General features: G+C 33.2%; 4 protein-coding genes across 4 annotated transcripts; 2 read left to right on the top strand and 2 right to left on the bottom strand.

Moving 5' to 3' along the window:
• Nucleotides 1–569: 569 nt before the first annotated feature.
• LOC107069762 (dipeptidyl peptidase 9) lies at nucleotides 570–7,444 on the top strand. The gene is given in 12 exon segments (XM_089175721.1): nucleotides 570–2,978; nucleotides 3,040–3,336; nucleotides 3,339–3,456; nucleotides 3,538–3,672; nucleotides 3,757–3,919; nucleotides 3,995–4,236; nucleotides 4,302–4,613; nucleotides 4,696–4,970; nucleotides 5,062–5,390; nucleotides 5,480–5,731; nucleotides 5,817–6,089; nucleotides 6,166–7,444. Coding segments are annotated over 11 exon segments (2,499 nt in total). The 5' UTR covers nucleotides 570–2,978; nucleotides 3,040–3,284; the 3' UTR covers nucleotides 6,514–7,444.
• Nucleotides 7,445–7,526: 82 nt separating this feature from the next.
• Nucleotides 7,527–8,459, bottom strand: mRpL51 (mitochondrial ribosomal protein L51). Its single transcript, XM_015327346.2, has 2 exons — nucleotides 8,304–8,459; nucleotides 7,527–8,089 (listed from the first exon to the last, which is right to left on the bottom strand). Exon 2 carries the CDS (start codon nucleotides 8,086–8,088, stop codon nucleotides 7,597–7,599), a length of 492 nt encoding a protein of 163 aa, XP_015182832.1. The 5' UTR covers nucleotide 8,089; nucleotides 8,304–8,459; the 3' UTR covers nucleotides 7,527–7,596.
• Nucleotides 8,460–8,541: 82 nt separating this feature from the next.
• On the bottom strand, nucleotides 8,542–10,095 carry LOC107069767 (uncharacterized). Its single transcript, XM_089175940.1, has 6 exons — nucleotides 9,805–10,095; nucleotides 9,570–9,713; nucleotides 9,342–9,470; nucleotides 9,001–9,144; nucleotides 8,744–8,860; nucleotides 8,542–8,670 (listed from the first exon to the last, which is right to left on the bottom strand). Exons 1-6 carry the CDS (start codon nucleotides 9,878–9,880, stop codon nucleotides 8,606–8,608), a joined length of 675 nt encoding a protein of 224 aa, XP_089032066.1. The 5' UTR covers nucleotides 9,881–10,095; the 3' UTR covers nucleotides 8,542–8,605.
• Nucleotides 10,096–10,809: 714 nt separating this feature from the next.
• Nucleotides 10,810–14,320, top strand: LOC107069764 (uncharacterized). Its single transcript, XM_015327327.2, has 7 exons — nucleotides 10,810–11,373; nucleotides 12,285–12,446; nucleotides 12,688–12,822; nucleotides 12,894–13,031; nucleotides 13,104–13,373; nucleotides 13,444–13,590; nucleotides 13,662–14,320. The coding sequence occupies exons 1-7, from the start codon at nucleotides 11,304–11,306 to the stop codon at nucleotides 13,739–13,741; spliced, it is 1,002 nt and encodes a 333-aa protein (XP_015182813.2). The 5' UTR covers nucleotides 10,810–11,303; the 3' UTR covers nucleotides 13,742–14,320.
• Nucleotides 14,321–14,812: the final 492 nt, after the last annotated feature.

Below are 14,812 nucleotides of genomic sequence, written 5' to 3' on the forward strand. Positions count from 1 at the left end.
ACGTCTATGTTTTTTTATGAGATATATATCCCTTTTAAGAAAAAAAAGACACGTAGGAGTAGTTTTGTGTGTGTTTTTTTTTTTTTTTTTTTTTTTTTAGTCGTCGGTTGTATAATATTCCGCGTACGTAGGCGTACGACGAGGGGGCTTCAGGAGGATTTCGTTATCACTTTACCACGAGACGTGATATTCAATATATAGCTCTGACTGCATTATGCAGCAACCAACTCGGACAGGACGCCCGTTGTTCTCTCTGGAACACGGAAAGAGAAGAAGAAAAAAAAGAAAAAAACTGTAGGGAGAAAGTTGAAGCTAAAAAAGTTAAGTATGTCGTTTCTCGTTCTTGCATGCCAACTAAAAAAAAAAGTTTTACGAGTATCTTTAACGAATACCTAACAACAAAACTAATTAGTATTATATTTAATAACTTTTGTTATAATAAAAAAGAAGCAATAAGAGAGAGAGAGAGAGTTCCGATAGGATATTTTTATTTTCCCAAGCAAATGCACATTTCCTGTAACTCGTTTGATACTCCAGTTTAATGGTCCACCCCTTGAGTAGGATCAGGAGGGAGTAAAGAGAGGGTTGTAGGTCTCTTGGTAAACGTTGAAAAGAAAGGGAGAGAAATAGGGAATAACGAAGGAACGACAGGGCAAAGAGTAACGGAGTTTAAATCTTTGATGCTGGAGGGTTTCGTCTAAATGCGCGCATTTCTTTTTCTCTCTTTCGTACAGCCCGATTCAAAAACTTAATAAAGGTAAGAAACGAGAATATCGACTGACTCTCTGTTTCACCCTAATTCTAATCCTTCCCCTTTTTTTGTTTTACCATCGATCCGAGAACTTGAAAAAGATCATCTGATCACAAAATATAAGAAATTATTATTATTATTATTATTATTATGTACTTTTATAATTTGGATTAGTTCGTCTAAGACATTGAAAAAACATTTCCCGTAGAAAAGCGATCGTTTTACGAGACCCGGTTTTCCCCAACATTTTTCCGCTAGTAAAAGAGGAAGAGAAAAAAGTCGTATCGAAGGGAAAAAAAAGGAAAAAAAAAAAAAGAAAGAAATTCCCAGTAGAATTCTCGGAACCAAGGCGTTTCCTTATATCTCAAGGAAATATACTGCCCTAGGAATATGTGTACGAGAGAGAAAATTGCAGTTACGTGTGGAGAAGAGGAGGACCATCTCGAGATAGTAGAAAAGACACGCGACATTTTATTTTTCTTTTTTTTTTGTCTTTCTACTAGCTCCTATCTTTCCCTTCGGTATTACTCGTTTTCTTTGCCCTTAAACATGTCCGGTTCTTCGGGTGATGTTTTAAAAATAAAACTCCACTTGGAATATCGTTTCGACCGTCACCATTTACTATCCTCCGAGTTACATCTCTCTTTTTCTCTCTCTCTCTCTCTCGGTCATTCGGAATGTGATGCTTTTACCTCGATTGAAACCGCGAACGAGAGAGAATGTTACATGTTTTCCAAAGTGATTTTATCTTCAATTAATGTATCCAATTTATTTTATCCTAAGCCCCCACTTCTCCCCTGAGTTTATGCGTGGTTCTAAACGGTTGTTCTGCATTGATTGCTATGGCAAAATTCATTTCTAGCTTACCTCGAATATTTTTATATTTGCCGGTTTAATGCTCTTGAAAAAATTCCAACGAAATTGATTTTGAAAACGTGACGAACAATCATCGCCCTGTTTCTTCTTATCGTTCATTATCGAAATTTTCTTTCTTTTTTTTCTTCTCAATTTTGCGCGTGTGTTAATTTAATTTTTCGGAATATTCTGTCTGTAAACAGGAAATTTTATTTCCAAATTATTCATTAAACCTTGAAAATGGTGATTGGTCAATGAGATTACCACGATGTTAAGAACGAACGACGTGACAATGCAAGTGTAAGATTTTCAAAATTGCACATATTCCATTCGAAATATTTATTTGAATATACGTTGTCAAGAGGATCACGTTTCGTTTATCTTTATCATTGTTCTTTTATTTTTTTTTTTTTTTCAAAATCAACTGACATTGTATTTTTGCATAAATGTGTTAGCCCATTGGTTCGCATTATCGCAAATAGCAACCAAGATTGCTGCTTATGCTGACGAAAAATTTATAACAAATCTCATCATTTTAAAAGGAAAAAAGATATGTGTGCATTCTTAAACAATACATAATATTAAAAAAAAAAAAAAAAAATTGTAAGCACTTGATTGGTTAAGACGAATGAAAATAAATGAATTTCGTTGTTTATAAAAAATTGCGTCCGCCCGTAGTCGTCAATTGGTACGTTCCATTGGTGGAGGACGTCGACATTTTTTTTCTCTACGATCCGATTGGTTGACCAATAAAGATGGTGGTGGTATTTGTATTTTGTAGTTTAAAACAAAATTCTAATTATTCAAAGCTCCAACATTAGCATTGTGGAAGAAGAAAAATTGAAAAGATTGCAGTTTTGGCGCGATTTTATTCTCATTCGTTTGGGTTTGAAAATTTGTCGGTTGTCTTTGTCTCTTTGTCTTTGTCTGTCTGTCGGTTCAGGTATCACAAAGAAACTCTCCCATCTGGCGTGCACGCCGCACCGGTATAGTCGTCATCGTCATCGTCATCGTCATCGTCATAGTCGAGTATTGCGATAAGAAAAAATAAATAGAGGGGAAGCTGAAGGAGCGAATAAAAAAAAAGTTTAGGTTAGAAAATAATGTTGTCACGCTGTGATCGGTTATCTTGTTCTTGTGTAACGGGCTAGAAGAAATTTTTGGCGGTAGTAAAGCAAAGCAAAGCACGCGCATCCGCGAATTGCGATAAATTGATGTCGTACTTTAGCGAGAGAAGGGAGACCTCCAGCGTGTTAGACAACGACGACGACGACGACGACAACGACGAAGACGACGACGACGACGACGAGGAAGAGAAGAAGGAGGTGGTGGAGGAGGAGGAGGAGGAGGTACAAGAAGAAAAAAGAAAGAGGTGAAAGTGAATGGACGGACCGCGGGTAGAAATAACCTAAAAATAATAATCGTTCTCGTAGGAAGTAGGTGGTGGTGGTGGTGCATGGTGCAAAAAAGAATACTCCTAAAGGAAAAATAAAAGAAGAAGAAGAAGAAGAAGAAAATCTTAAGATAGATAAATAGATAAATCCTTAAGGGTGACGTCGCGAATCGTTACAGGTGATCGTCATCATGATCGTTGTCTCACGTTGTCTACTACGATGTCTCGTACCGTTGTACGCGTGACTTAGGAGATATTCAAAGAAACATACAATTATATAGAAATATGGATACTTGTAACGAAAACGTAGAACAAACAGGAACCACCGATGTAACCGTCACGAAAAAACCTGGCAGGAAATACGTGCATCGGTTAGCGATTTGAGAAGAAGAATGTCAAGTGTATCAGCAGGATCTGTACCTGGATCTATAACTTTTCGATCTTTACCTGATGGACGGTAAATTATTATATTATTGCTAATTGATTAAAAATAAAAACCTTTAACACATGTATCTACAAATTTGTGTTCACTTTTCAGCACCAGAATATATTTCCTCAGTACACCGTACAATGGTTGGGAAACCACACTTTTATATGTTGATATTGCACATTCTGATCATGCCAATGGGTATCGTCTTCATTGGCAACCAGTTATAGAAGCAAATTTTCAAAGGTAAGATACTGCATTCTAAAATATTAGTGATCTTTCATTATACCATATTGTTTCTTATATCCTACTTCTCCCATATGCTTTTAGTGTATCCAGTACAAATAGATTGTCAAAGGAAGAACAGCTATTGTGGGAAAGAAAAAGGCTAGCTACTTGGGGTATAACTAGTTATGAAATTCATGCTGAAAGTGGCAAATTAGTTTTCCCAGCTGCGAGTAGTTTATATCAATGTATAGACACTGGCTTTATGGTAATTGATCAAACATTTATTCATCTGAAAAAAAAAAAAAGGCAAATCTTTCATTCTATTTCTTGGACTTTTCAGCCAGGACCCTTGTTCCCATCTGAGATTAGAATATCAACTGCTGGTGCTAAACTGTGTCCACAAATTTGCCCATGGAACAATGCCTTAGTTTCTTACACTTGTTCCGGTGACTTATATTTGTCGCATAGCGTTACAGGATCATCTGTGAGATTAACTCATGCTAGAAAAGGAGGCAGAAATATGGCAGATGATCCTCTTACAGCTGGAACTCCTTCTTACGTTATGCAAGAAGAATTCACTAGGTTTGTAACTTTGATCATACGCGTTCTACTTAAAATTTGCTATAACAAAAATGCATTTTATATAGGTATATAGGTTTCTGGTGGCAGCCAAAATCTAACGATGGTATTTATAGAATAGTATATGAAGAGGTCGACGAAAGTGAAGTGAAAATATTTTGTTTTCCCTCAACGTCGAATTCCGAGGATGTAGATGAATTTAGATTTCCTAGAGCTGGTATGCCAAACGCTAGGAGTAATTTAAAAATGGTGCAATTCCGATTAACGGAAACTCTACAGATCGTTGACGACGAAATATTAGAACTACAGTATCCTCTACAGATTATGTTTCCATGGATGGAATACATGGTTAGAGTTGGTTGGACCCCGGATGCCCAATAGTAAGCACAAATATCCATGAACGTGTATGTATGAAACATTAAATGTTTAATAATCTCCTAATGATTTTTTCTAAATGAACAGCGTTTGGGTACAGCTATTAGACAGAAAACAACAAAAGCTCGAACTGGTTTTATTATCGGTTGACAATTTTTGTGAGCCTCCTACCAGTGTATACAATACTAAATCATCGTCTGGAAGCGTTCAGGTTTTATATTCCGAGCAGAGTGCAGTTTGGGTGAACGTCAATGATTTGCTTTACTTCCTGCCTTCGGATGACCCTAACGAAGTTAAATTTCTTTGGGGTAGCGAAGAATCGGATTTTAGACATCTGTATCTCATAACATCCAGCATAAGTGGTACATAAAAAGAAACCATATCTCTTGTCATTGTCCAAATTATTGGAATGTTTGTAAATGATGATTCTTTTTTTCTTTTTTTTTTTTTTAGGATTAAGTAACGGAGTAGAAGAATCCTTGGATCGAATGGATAGTATCTTTCTACAGCCACGAGTTACTTCAAAAATTGCATTGACCCAAGGTGATTGGGAAGTATTGGGTAAAAAATTATGGGTGGACGAGACCAATTCTATTGTTTACTTTTGTGGATTGAGAGAGGGTCCATTGGAACAGCACGTTTATGCAGTCTCTCTTCGTCGTCCCCTAGAAATAAGACTTTTAACAAGACCCGGTTATAGTTATAATAATGTATATTTTAATAAGGAGTGCACTATGCTCGTCACCGTTTACAGTTCCATCAAAATATTTCCCATATGTCAAGTACGACGATTATTATATGTTCACAATCAAAAATAACTAAATGATACGATTATCTTTTAACTATGTCCGATTATGCGTTCCTGTTTTAGGTATTTAGGGTGTCCCAATCCGATTGGACGGTAGAAAGTATAACCCTAACTCCGGTTGGTTATTTGTTGGAACCATCTTCTCCCGAATCGGATTTATTCGCACCTGAGATTTATACGCATAAAATAATGTCAGGAGACACGATATACTCGATGATTTTTAAACCACATAATTTCCAAACGGGAGTTAAGTATCCTACGATATTAAATGTTTACGGTGGTCCAGAAGTACAACTTGTATCGAATACATTTAAAGTGAGTAGAAGAAAAATGTGTGTTCATAGGTTTATTTAAACTAAGTTTAACAATTATACATTAAGGATGAAACATTTGTCAACAGGGTATGAGACACTTAAGAATGCATATGCTGGCTGCACAAGGCTATTGCGTTGTTTTAATTGATTCTCGTGGCTCGCAGCATAGAGGATTGGTATTTGAAAGCTATTTGAAACGTCGTATGGGAACTGTTGAATTAAAAGATCAAGTAGAAGTTTTAAAATGGTTAGCGGAAACGACAGGATACATTGATTTGAATCGAGTAGCTCTTCACGGTTGGTCTTACGGTGGTTATCTTAGTCTCATGGGTTTGATACAATATCCCGATGTATTTAAGGTACGTCTCCGTTATTAATTGAATCGTTGTATAACAACAAATAATATCATTTGATAATGAATTAATGTTTTTGTAGTTGGCGATAGCCGGAGCACCTGTAACATCATGGAACTTTTACGACACTGGTTATACCGAACGTTACATGGACCTTCCACAAAATAATCCTCACGGTTATATGAGCGGTTCGGTTCTAACATATGTTAGCAAATTTCCCGATGAAGAAAATAGACTTCTTATTATTCACGGACTGATAGACGAGAACGTACACTTTTTTCACACCAGTCAGTTGATCAATGCTCTTGTAAAAATTGGCAAACCATATCAACTGCAAATTTATCCTAATGAAAGGCACAGTCTTCGAAATCTAGATGCTAGTAAACATTACGAAACCACCTTGCTATCGTTTCTGCAAAATTATTTATGAACCTATTCTTTTTATTACGCTCAATTAGACAAATTGATTGATCAACGGCTAGATAAAAAAAATAAAAAAACAAACAAAAGCAAACAAAAAAAAAGGAAAGAACTTTTTACAAAATTTGAGTAACTGCCATTGTTTTATGTATATAGAACTTAAACCGAATTAACGATCTATCTCGCCATTTCTCTTGTATTGTTCGCGATGGTGTGTGTGTAGGCAGCAAATTTTATTCATTTTTAGTCGCTCCCCCCACCCCCCACCCCCAATCCGTTTTCAAGTTATATATTTGAGATGGTTTAAACAGTATTAGCAATTTGCAATATGTATGTATTCTATTTTTACGTACTATCATTAATATTATTAAGAAGAAACCTTTCCTCGAGTGTGAAATGAAAAAAAAAACAAATTGAAACTAGAATCTACTTTAGAGAAAATTAATTGAACTAGTTTGCTAAATACCATGGAAGAACCATCGCGGAACACGTTAAACATCATATTACAACGTTCTCGAGTTTTTGATAAGAACGGATTATAGGTATTTTTTAAGAAAAATCGACGACAATACTCGCAATTATTTTGTACATACATAGAATATGCATATATATATATATATATATATACAAAACACACACCCACACACATACATCATACATGCGTATAATCAAACGTAGATCTGCAAAAAATTAGTTTCTTAGGGCTTCTTTAACCCTAATTGTACTTAGAAAATATCCATCTTCTTTTGATTATTAAGAACTTTTCTGCTTAACAAATGTATATACGTGTGATGAAATTATGAAATGTTTTTACAGTAAAACAATTATGAAAAGTATTTTAGCATAACAAACACCATTTGCGATCTTGATCATTGTGAAAATAATCGTATATCCGATGGATAATGAATATTATTGTCAATAAATAAATTCGCTATTTTATACTTTGTCAAAGAATGTTCAAGAATAACGTTAAAAGAAGGAAACAATTTGTGTGCACTTATCTCCGCCGAATGATCGAAGTAGTTTTTAACTTTTCTAATTGATATTTATTATTAATCTTAAAGTTATAACAAACAGCGTGATATTTGATTTATTATGATTTTCTAGAAAAACCTGTTTTAGTTTTTCTATTTAATCTCCTATATAGAAAGTTGATTCTCTTCATCAGGTCTCTCCATTTGGTTGGCCTTGCAATAGGAAAGATACCAGGTCCCCACATTTTCTTTCTTCTCAACAAAATTTGATATTCGTTTCCTTTAACTCCTCTTAACCAAGATTGTACATTGTACATTATTCTTGTTGGATGCAAATTTTCAGATCCTAAAATATCAATATAATCATTTTGTCCAAACAATGCGCGTTTTTCTGTCCAAACATTCTTAGGACGATAGATTGGCAATGGAAGTCTGTTCAATCCACCAGTATGAGGTAATAATCCTCTTACATGTACTGGACTCTCATAACCACGTCTTCGTACTAAAGGACCTTTTGCAATTTTATCAGCATGATAACGATACCGTACAGTATTCACTTGTGGTGTCCATGCACGAATTGCAGTGCGTATCGTATTGACGATGAACGACATTCTGAAAAGAACAAATTTCTACATTGTATCAATCAGAAATGTCATTTTATTTCTATTCATTTCATTCACTATTCAAATATTTCCATTAAACTTTGTTCAATTCTTTTGCATTCAATCTTGACTTCTTAACCTCATTCTTTTTTCGTGTCATTTCATTTTGCATGTTCAATTGCAAGTGTACATAAATGACAATTAATTGTAACATGATTACATACCTTTATATTTTTAATAAATTAATTTGTTTATAATGCAATTTAACGCATTATAAATGTCTCATAAATTAAATTGCACTGTCCACCAGCAAGTTTAACGATGTTGTTGCAATTAGACAACAGAGTGCGTTCGTTTACAAAAGTGTTGCCAACACTTTTGTAAACGAAACTACGAATGAGAAATGTCATTTAAGTTGGCAAAACGTTTTCGTTATAGAGTAGGGGAAAAGAAGGAACGAAATTTAAATGTTTATACATAAAATTGTTCTGTTTTTCGAATATTGTACAATGAATTCTTATCAATATTAAGCTGTCCGTGCTAAGATTAGCGTCGATACGATTAGTCCTATCGTTGCTGCAACGAACGAACCTAAAAAAATAAAAAATAAATGATAGAAAGAGTAACAAAAAAAAATGAAAAGGAGTCTAAGATAAACATTAACCTGTGTTGCAATGCAAATCGTTGTCCCTGCAAACGCATTCGTTATTTTTGCATTGTAAAATATTTGGTTTACCATCGAGGAAACACTCGTAATCTTTGCTACACGAATTGTATAAATCTTGAAAGGAAAATCAATGAATTATTATCATTTATTAGTCTATTATTTAATAAAATATTTAACCCTTTGCACTGGATCAATTATTTCGAGTCACCATTGCAAAGGGTTCATTCAAATTGCAAAAATGAAGTAATTATTACTGCGAGCTGCAATGCATTTGCCGATTTCCTTAACGAAACGAAAACTATTGATGCAATGACATTTATTATTGATGCATATTGCACGTTCCATAGCTTCTTCGCATTCGTCCCTTCTCTGACAAACGTCACCTTCCCTCGATGGCCCTACAAAAATATATGATAGTCAGTAAAAGAAGAAAAAATATCCTATCAAAGTTAAATTCGTTTTTAAACGATATAACACGAGTTATCAGAGTTAAAATGCACCGATTAACTTTCTTATCTTTCGTGAATTTTTCATAACCCTAGCTAATCGATGATACGCTGATATATAGTAAGAAAAATATACTCGATACTCTTACTTTTCATACAATTAGACGAATTGTTGATATCCAATGTGAACTCGTCTTTGCAAGTACACACGTTTTGACGACAAACTGCATTTGACATGGTTGCACAAGTAGAATCATCCTTGCAACTTAATCCGACTGCTGCAAAATAATCAAATGAAATATTTGTCAATATCATTTTTCTTCGTAATCGTCGGATGTAATTAAATACTATTAATCTCGTTATTATAAATATTATACTTGCTAGACAAGCCGTTTTCTCGGGATTCGGTGAATAATGTTGTTCACATTGACATATACTTTGACCACGACAAAATGCATTCTCGATGCAATGGTAATCCCTTTCGCATGGTTCACCGAACAACGCAGTTCCATGTGGTTTTTCTATCATTCAAAAAGTCATTCATTTTATTCAATCAAAATATCACAAAGTAAGTTTGAGTGCAGGTTTTTTGTAACACACGTATACACTTACTTATACTTTCAGCTGAACACAAGAACAATTCAATACCAACGAAACAAAAGACAAGTTGTCTGATAATTGCTATCATCGTTGTAAAATTATAAATTTTTATCTATAATAATTAGATGTATTAATCGTGAAACAATGAGAGCATCACGCACAATTTTGTCAACTGAATAGACGTTCAAATTGACTCACTTTTCTCTCCAACGTGCACACACCTTACTGTGATAATGCTTATCTCTTTATCTATCTCTTTTGATATACATTTATATATACGAGTATATATATATTTTTCTAACGAGAAGAACCTTTCTAAGAATTTTCAATAAAAAAACAGTACAATTCTGATTAAACAATGATTCAAACTATTTGTTAAACGTGTCGGATGGATGAATATGTTTAACATTCGTCAAAAATAAATATATTTCGAACTGTTACCTATTATGCAATGAAATGCAACAGGATTTATCATTAATTTGAATATCTATTAATTTGATTAAAACTATGACACGCGATATTTGTTTCATTGTATGCACGACAACAACAACACATACAAAGTTTCCACTTATGTAGAACGAAAGTTGAAATTGATTAGAAATCAAGTTGGTTCATCATGGAAATACAAAGCAAAGCAAAGTACTTTTCTCTTATCTCTTACAAATGTTCACCGTCATTGTCGAGAAATATCTTGTGAATAAAACGGAAATAGAAACTGTGAGAAGGTTACCCATTAAAGACGTGAGATCTTTCGATAAATTAAATCGATGATAAATGTGTTATATCGTAGGATCGATTTTAAAAAAGGATTGACGATTCTCCATCTTCGATGATAAACGTGGGATGAGATTGACAGTGTCCATGGTTCATTAGATTTATGTGAATTGACGTATAAGGTCATTACGACAATTTATTTATAAGAAGACAAACATTTATATTTCATTCTGATGCATTTTTCATTTCACCTAAACGTAATAGTCGTTTCCCCAATCTTTAAGGCCACTTGTGTTAAAGGGAGTTCTGAAAAAAAAAAAAGAAACCAAAAAATCCGATTAATTTCATCTGACTATGAAAGAACGAGGAAAGCAAAAGTTGCATGAGAAAATGATTGACGATGAAAAAGTATCAAAGTATGAAATACATTTGTAAAGTTTGTTTTCTAAGAAACTTAGATTTGGATGGTTGATCGAAACGCGAGACACCTTGTATAAAAGACTCGCAAATGCTGATGCGAAGTAAAATAGAGTAAGAGGTAGTACCGGTGAAATAAAGGAAGAAAGACAGAGAAGGAAAATTAGAAGGCAAAATCAGAATGGGAGAGAGAGAGAGTGGGAAAAGGCCTTCGCGAGAGAGAACTGAGAGAGGATTCTCGTATTCGCCAGTCGCACGTTGCCATTTACGTTGAATGGTTGTTTAGTTACACGTTTGCATTTCTAGTTCAAAAGTTAACAACAATTATACTTTTCTACAGTGATTATAATAGAAATTATTATATTTCATTGTCAATCATCATGAGAAATAATCTTCTTATTTTTGCTATTTTATTTCTACTCGATCGTCCGATCGATTGTCTCAATTTTGGTAATTATTTTTAATCCGATCTCTTTCTTTCCATGTTTCTGCATTTATGTGAATCTACACGTGTCGTATGAATCATTCTATTGGAATTTTATGAAACGTTTTTAGTATTTTTACGATCAAATTTAAATGATTAAACAACAATCTTAGATTGGTAATAAGGGTAGGTGTCTTTAACAAGGACAAAATTGACAAAATGTTAACTAAAAATCGACAAATTTTCTACGATCGAATCGTTTATTAATTTAATTGAGATTTTTTGCAATTGTAATTAATGTAATTTTGATTTGATAAAACACAACGCAGAGATGTTAATTACGCGATCATTCAAATACTTTACTCGTTTAGACTATTTTATTTTAGCAATTGTAATAAACATATTACTCTGCAGATTTGAGATTTCATGTAAGTACGTATGGGGTTAAGAATTTTTTTTCTTCTTTTCTTTGGTAAGAAGAATTACACTGTTTATCGTAACTCGACATTGAAGTTTAATCACCACACGAGAGTTTGTTGTGGATTTCAGTGAAGTCTTTCTAAGAATTGTATCATATATATATACATGGTGTATATCAATATTATGAGTATCGAGGTTAGCACAAAGAAAGAAAGAAAAGAAAGAAAAAAAAAAGTAGAAAACAAAATTGCTACTAATAGAGAGTAGAATATTATTGTCTTTAAGCATCAAAGAGGAAACGCGTTAATTGCTGTGTACGCTTAGATATCCTTGAAGAGATTAAAACGATGATCTTATGAATCAACGCTAAAAATTGGTCTCTTATTATTATACTTGTAAACCGAGGATTAAATAAATTATGTTTCTCTCGACTCGAAATAATTAAAATATCCCAATTGTTTTACGTATTGCAACGTTATTGTTCAATTTGTAAAAATCTAATGAAATTAAATTACAGAATTACCGGTTCCATGTAAAAGTGATGTTGATTGTTCACTCTTATCGAAAGATCAGAAAAATTCGACATGTCTGAACAAATTTTGCGCTTGCGAAAATGAGCAAGGAAAAATGTTCAATTGTTCCGGTTTACAAATAGCTTCGCAGCAAGAAAAAGCAATTGGTAAAATGAAAATTACATGGAAACATATTTGTGCTCATAATTATAAAAATGATCTAAGTCATGTATTATTACATTTGAATATTTCATGAAAAATACATTGAATTTATTTAATTTAAAATAATTTCATGTGAAATAACTGATAATTTTGACTTATAGATCACTTAGAGACCACTTTCATAATTATGGGCACATTTGAAAGTTAACAAAAAAACCAAGTTTTTATGTTAATCGTGTGTTACAGTACCGACCCTTTATCACCCGTGCAAACACGACTTAGATTGTCAATTAAATAACAGTTATTGCAATACTAGTCGAAGTCAGTGCGAATGTATCAAAGGTTTCGTGTTTTCGATGGACAAACAACAATGTCTACAAGGTTAGAAAGAGCTAAATTTTCGCTACAAACTATAAACATACGTACAATCAAACAAATTCTTTTACTTGCAGCTGCCAGATCATTGAATTTTCCTTGCATCGAGGATAAACAATGTTTAGCTTTTCAACCTAACACAACCTGCCAAGGACTGGAATGCGTTTGCATTGACGGGTATCATGCAGTTAACAACGTTTGCTGGAAAATAGCTGGTAAAATGTGATTTGATAAGAAAACAAAAACTTGATGATGATCCATTATGTTTGAATTTGATTGTCCTTTAGTTTTCGGTGGATCATGTTCAACATCGGAGGAATGTAATCATATAAAGGGCGCCATTTGTACGGACAAGAAAATCTGTGGGTGTAATGAGAACAATGCAATCGATAAAACCGGAAAAAATTGCGTTCCTTTTGTAAATAATATCAACGAATCTTGTATGGAAAATATCACGTGTTCTACGATACCAGATTCTACCTGTATAGAAAATAAATGTCAATGTCCTAATGATAAACATTTCGTGGCAGAAACTGGACAATGTATTCGTAGCAAAAGTGAGCTATTATAATATTAATAATAATAACAATAATTATTGCATTGAATAATTATTTGATAATTATTTAGGTATCGGTGAACCTTGCAAACATGATTACGAATGTTACCAGCTTGAAAATAATACCAAAATGATAAATAAAAGGTTGGTATGCGTTGGAAGCATTTGCGATTGCGCAGTAGATTATTTTAAAGATGGAGACAAGTGCGTTAATGCAGGTAAGAATCAAAGAAAACATTAATTTGTCAATGAAAAAATATATCATACGTTTTGAATATTTATTTTTCAGGCGTTCTAATGAACATTAATGGTTCTCTTATGGTGATTATGGTTGCCTTATCATCCTTCATTTATGGTTTCTATCATTAATAGAAATCTACTCGACGAAGATTTAATAGATCTGCTAAGTCAACCCCTGTTTGGTGTACTTCATGAATTTTTCATTTTTGTTAAGTACTTGTACACGAAAGAAGAACATCAAAACATCTCAAACAACAAATCCTACGGTGTGAAAAAGTAGCAAAAGATTTTTCAACGATTTCATTCATTCTCATTTTTCAAAAATGTTACTTTACGATCGATATTTAAATCCTTGCGATACCAAAGAACAAAGAAGACTTTTTTCAATATTCCAATGGGGAAAAGAATCTCTCGTTTTTTTTTTTTTATTATTCTTTCCCTTTTTTTTCTTTAGTTTAATCGTTCATTTTTTTTTCTTTTGCTAGCAACACTAAGCTTTTCTAGTATTTTATTTAAAGAGTAATGTGCACTTCATACTAGTACTGTATATGTATGCATACATAATATATATATATATATATAGGTTTATATGTATAGAAAGCAAGAGAGAGAGAGAGAGAGAGAAATTGTTTAAAAAATACTTTTATATGAAACTTTATCAAAGTTTAATTTTTCTATTAAACAAATAAAAAGCCCAGTATCAATAATTATTTTTTAGTTCTAAACTTTAATCAAATATATATATATGTATATATAGGAAGGGGGGGGGGGGAGGAGGGGCGAGTTAATAAAAAAAAATAAAAAGAAAAATGTGTAAATGTAGAAAGTAAAAATGGATTGGCCATTAAACTCGCTCTGTTGAGAAATATAATACGATCATAATACGAGAGATAAACTAAGGCGTTGTATTTTGTTGTTTTCTTTTCAAATCGGTGGATTAAACTTTCTAATTAAAAGAAGAAGAAGAAGAAGAAGAAGAAGAAGAAGAGAATATATAGAAAGAAAATCCCACCACTTTCCACGATTCCAAGTTCTCCTACCACAAAAGTATCACCGTTGACACGATAACGATGACACATCGTTAGTTAACCTAAGTGGAATTTTATTATAGCAGGTGTGGTTTTGATGATTTTCACCTGGTATAAAAGAGACACGATCGCGACTTGTTAAAAGAACTATACTGTTAAAGATATTCTACGT

The sequence above is a fragment of the Polistes dominula genome, unplaced genomic scaffold (assembly GCF_049000335.1).
Source record: "Polistes dominula isolate Pdom_NZ unplaced genomic scaffold, Pdom_raw_medaka contig_32, whole genome shotgun sequence".
Classification (NCBI taxonomy): domain Eukaryota; kingdom Metazoa; phylum Arthropoda; class Insecta; order Hymenoptera; family Vespidae; genus Polistes; species Polistes dominula.

Coding starts and splice junctions, on each gene's coding strand:
- LOC107069767 (XM_089175940.1), bottom strand. CDS start 9,880: ATGATAGCAATTATCAGACAACTTGTCTTTTGTTTCGTTGGTATTGAA. Junction 9,145..9,341: donor TTCGTCTAATTGTATGAAAA/GTAAGAGTATCG, acceptor ATATTTTTGTAG/GGCCATCGAGGGAAGGTGAC. Junction 8,861..9,000: donor CAAATGCATTGCAGCTCGCA/GTAATAATTACT, acceptor TTTCCTTTCAAG/ATTTATACAATTCGTGTAGC.
- mRpL51 (XM_015327346.2), bottom strand. CDS start 8,088: ATGTCGTTCATCGTCAATACGATACGCACTGCAATTCGTGCATGGACA.
- LOC107069764 (XM_015327327.2), top strand. CDS start 11,304: ATGAGAAATAATCTTCTTATTTTTGCTATTTTATTTCTACTCGATCGT. Junction 13,032..13,103: donor CGTTTGCTGGAAAATAGCTG/GTAAAATGTGAT, acceptor ATTGTCCTTTAG/TTTTCGGTGGATCATGTTCA. Junction 13,591..13,661: donor AGACAAGTGCGTTAATGCAG/GTAAGAATCAAA, acceptor TTTATTTTTCAG/GCGTTCTAATGAACATTAAT.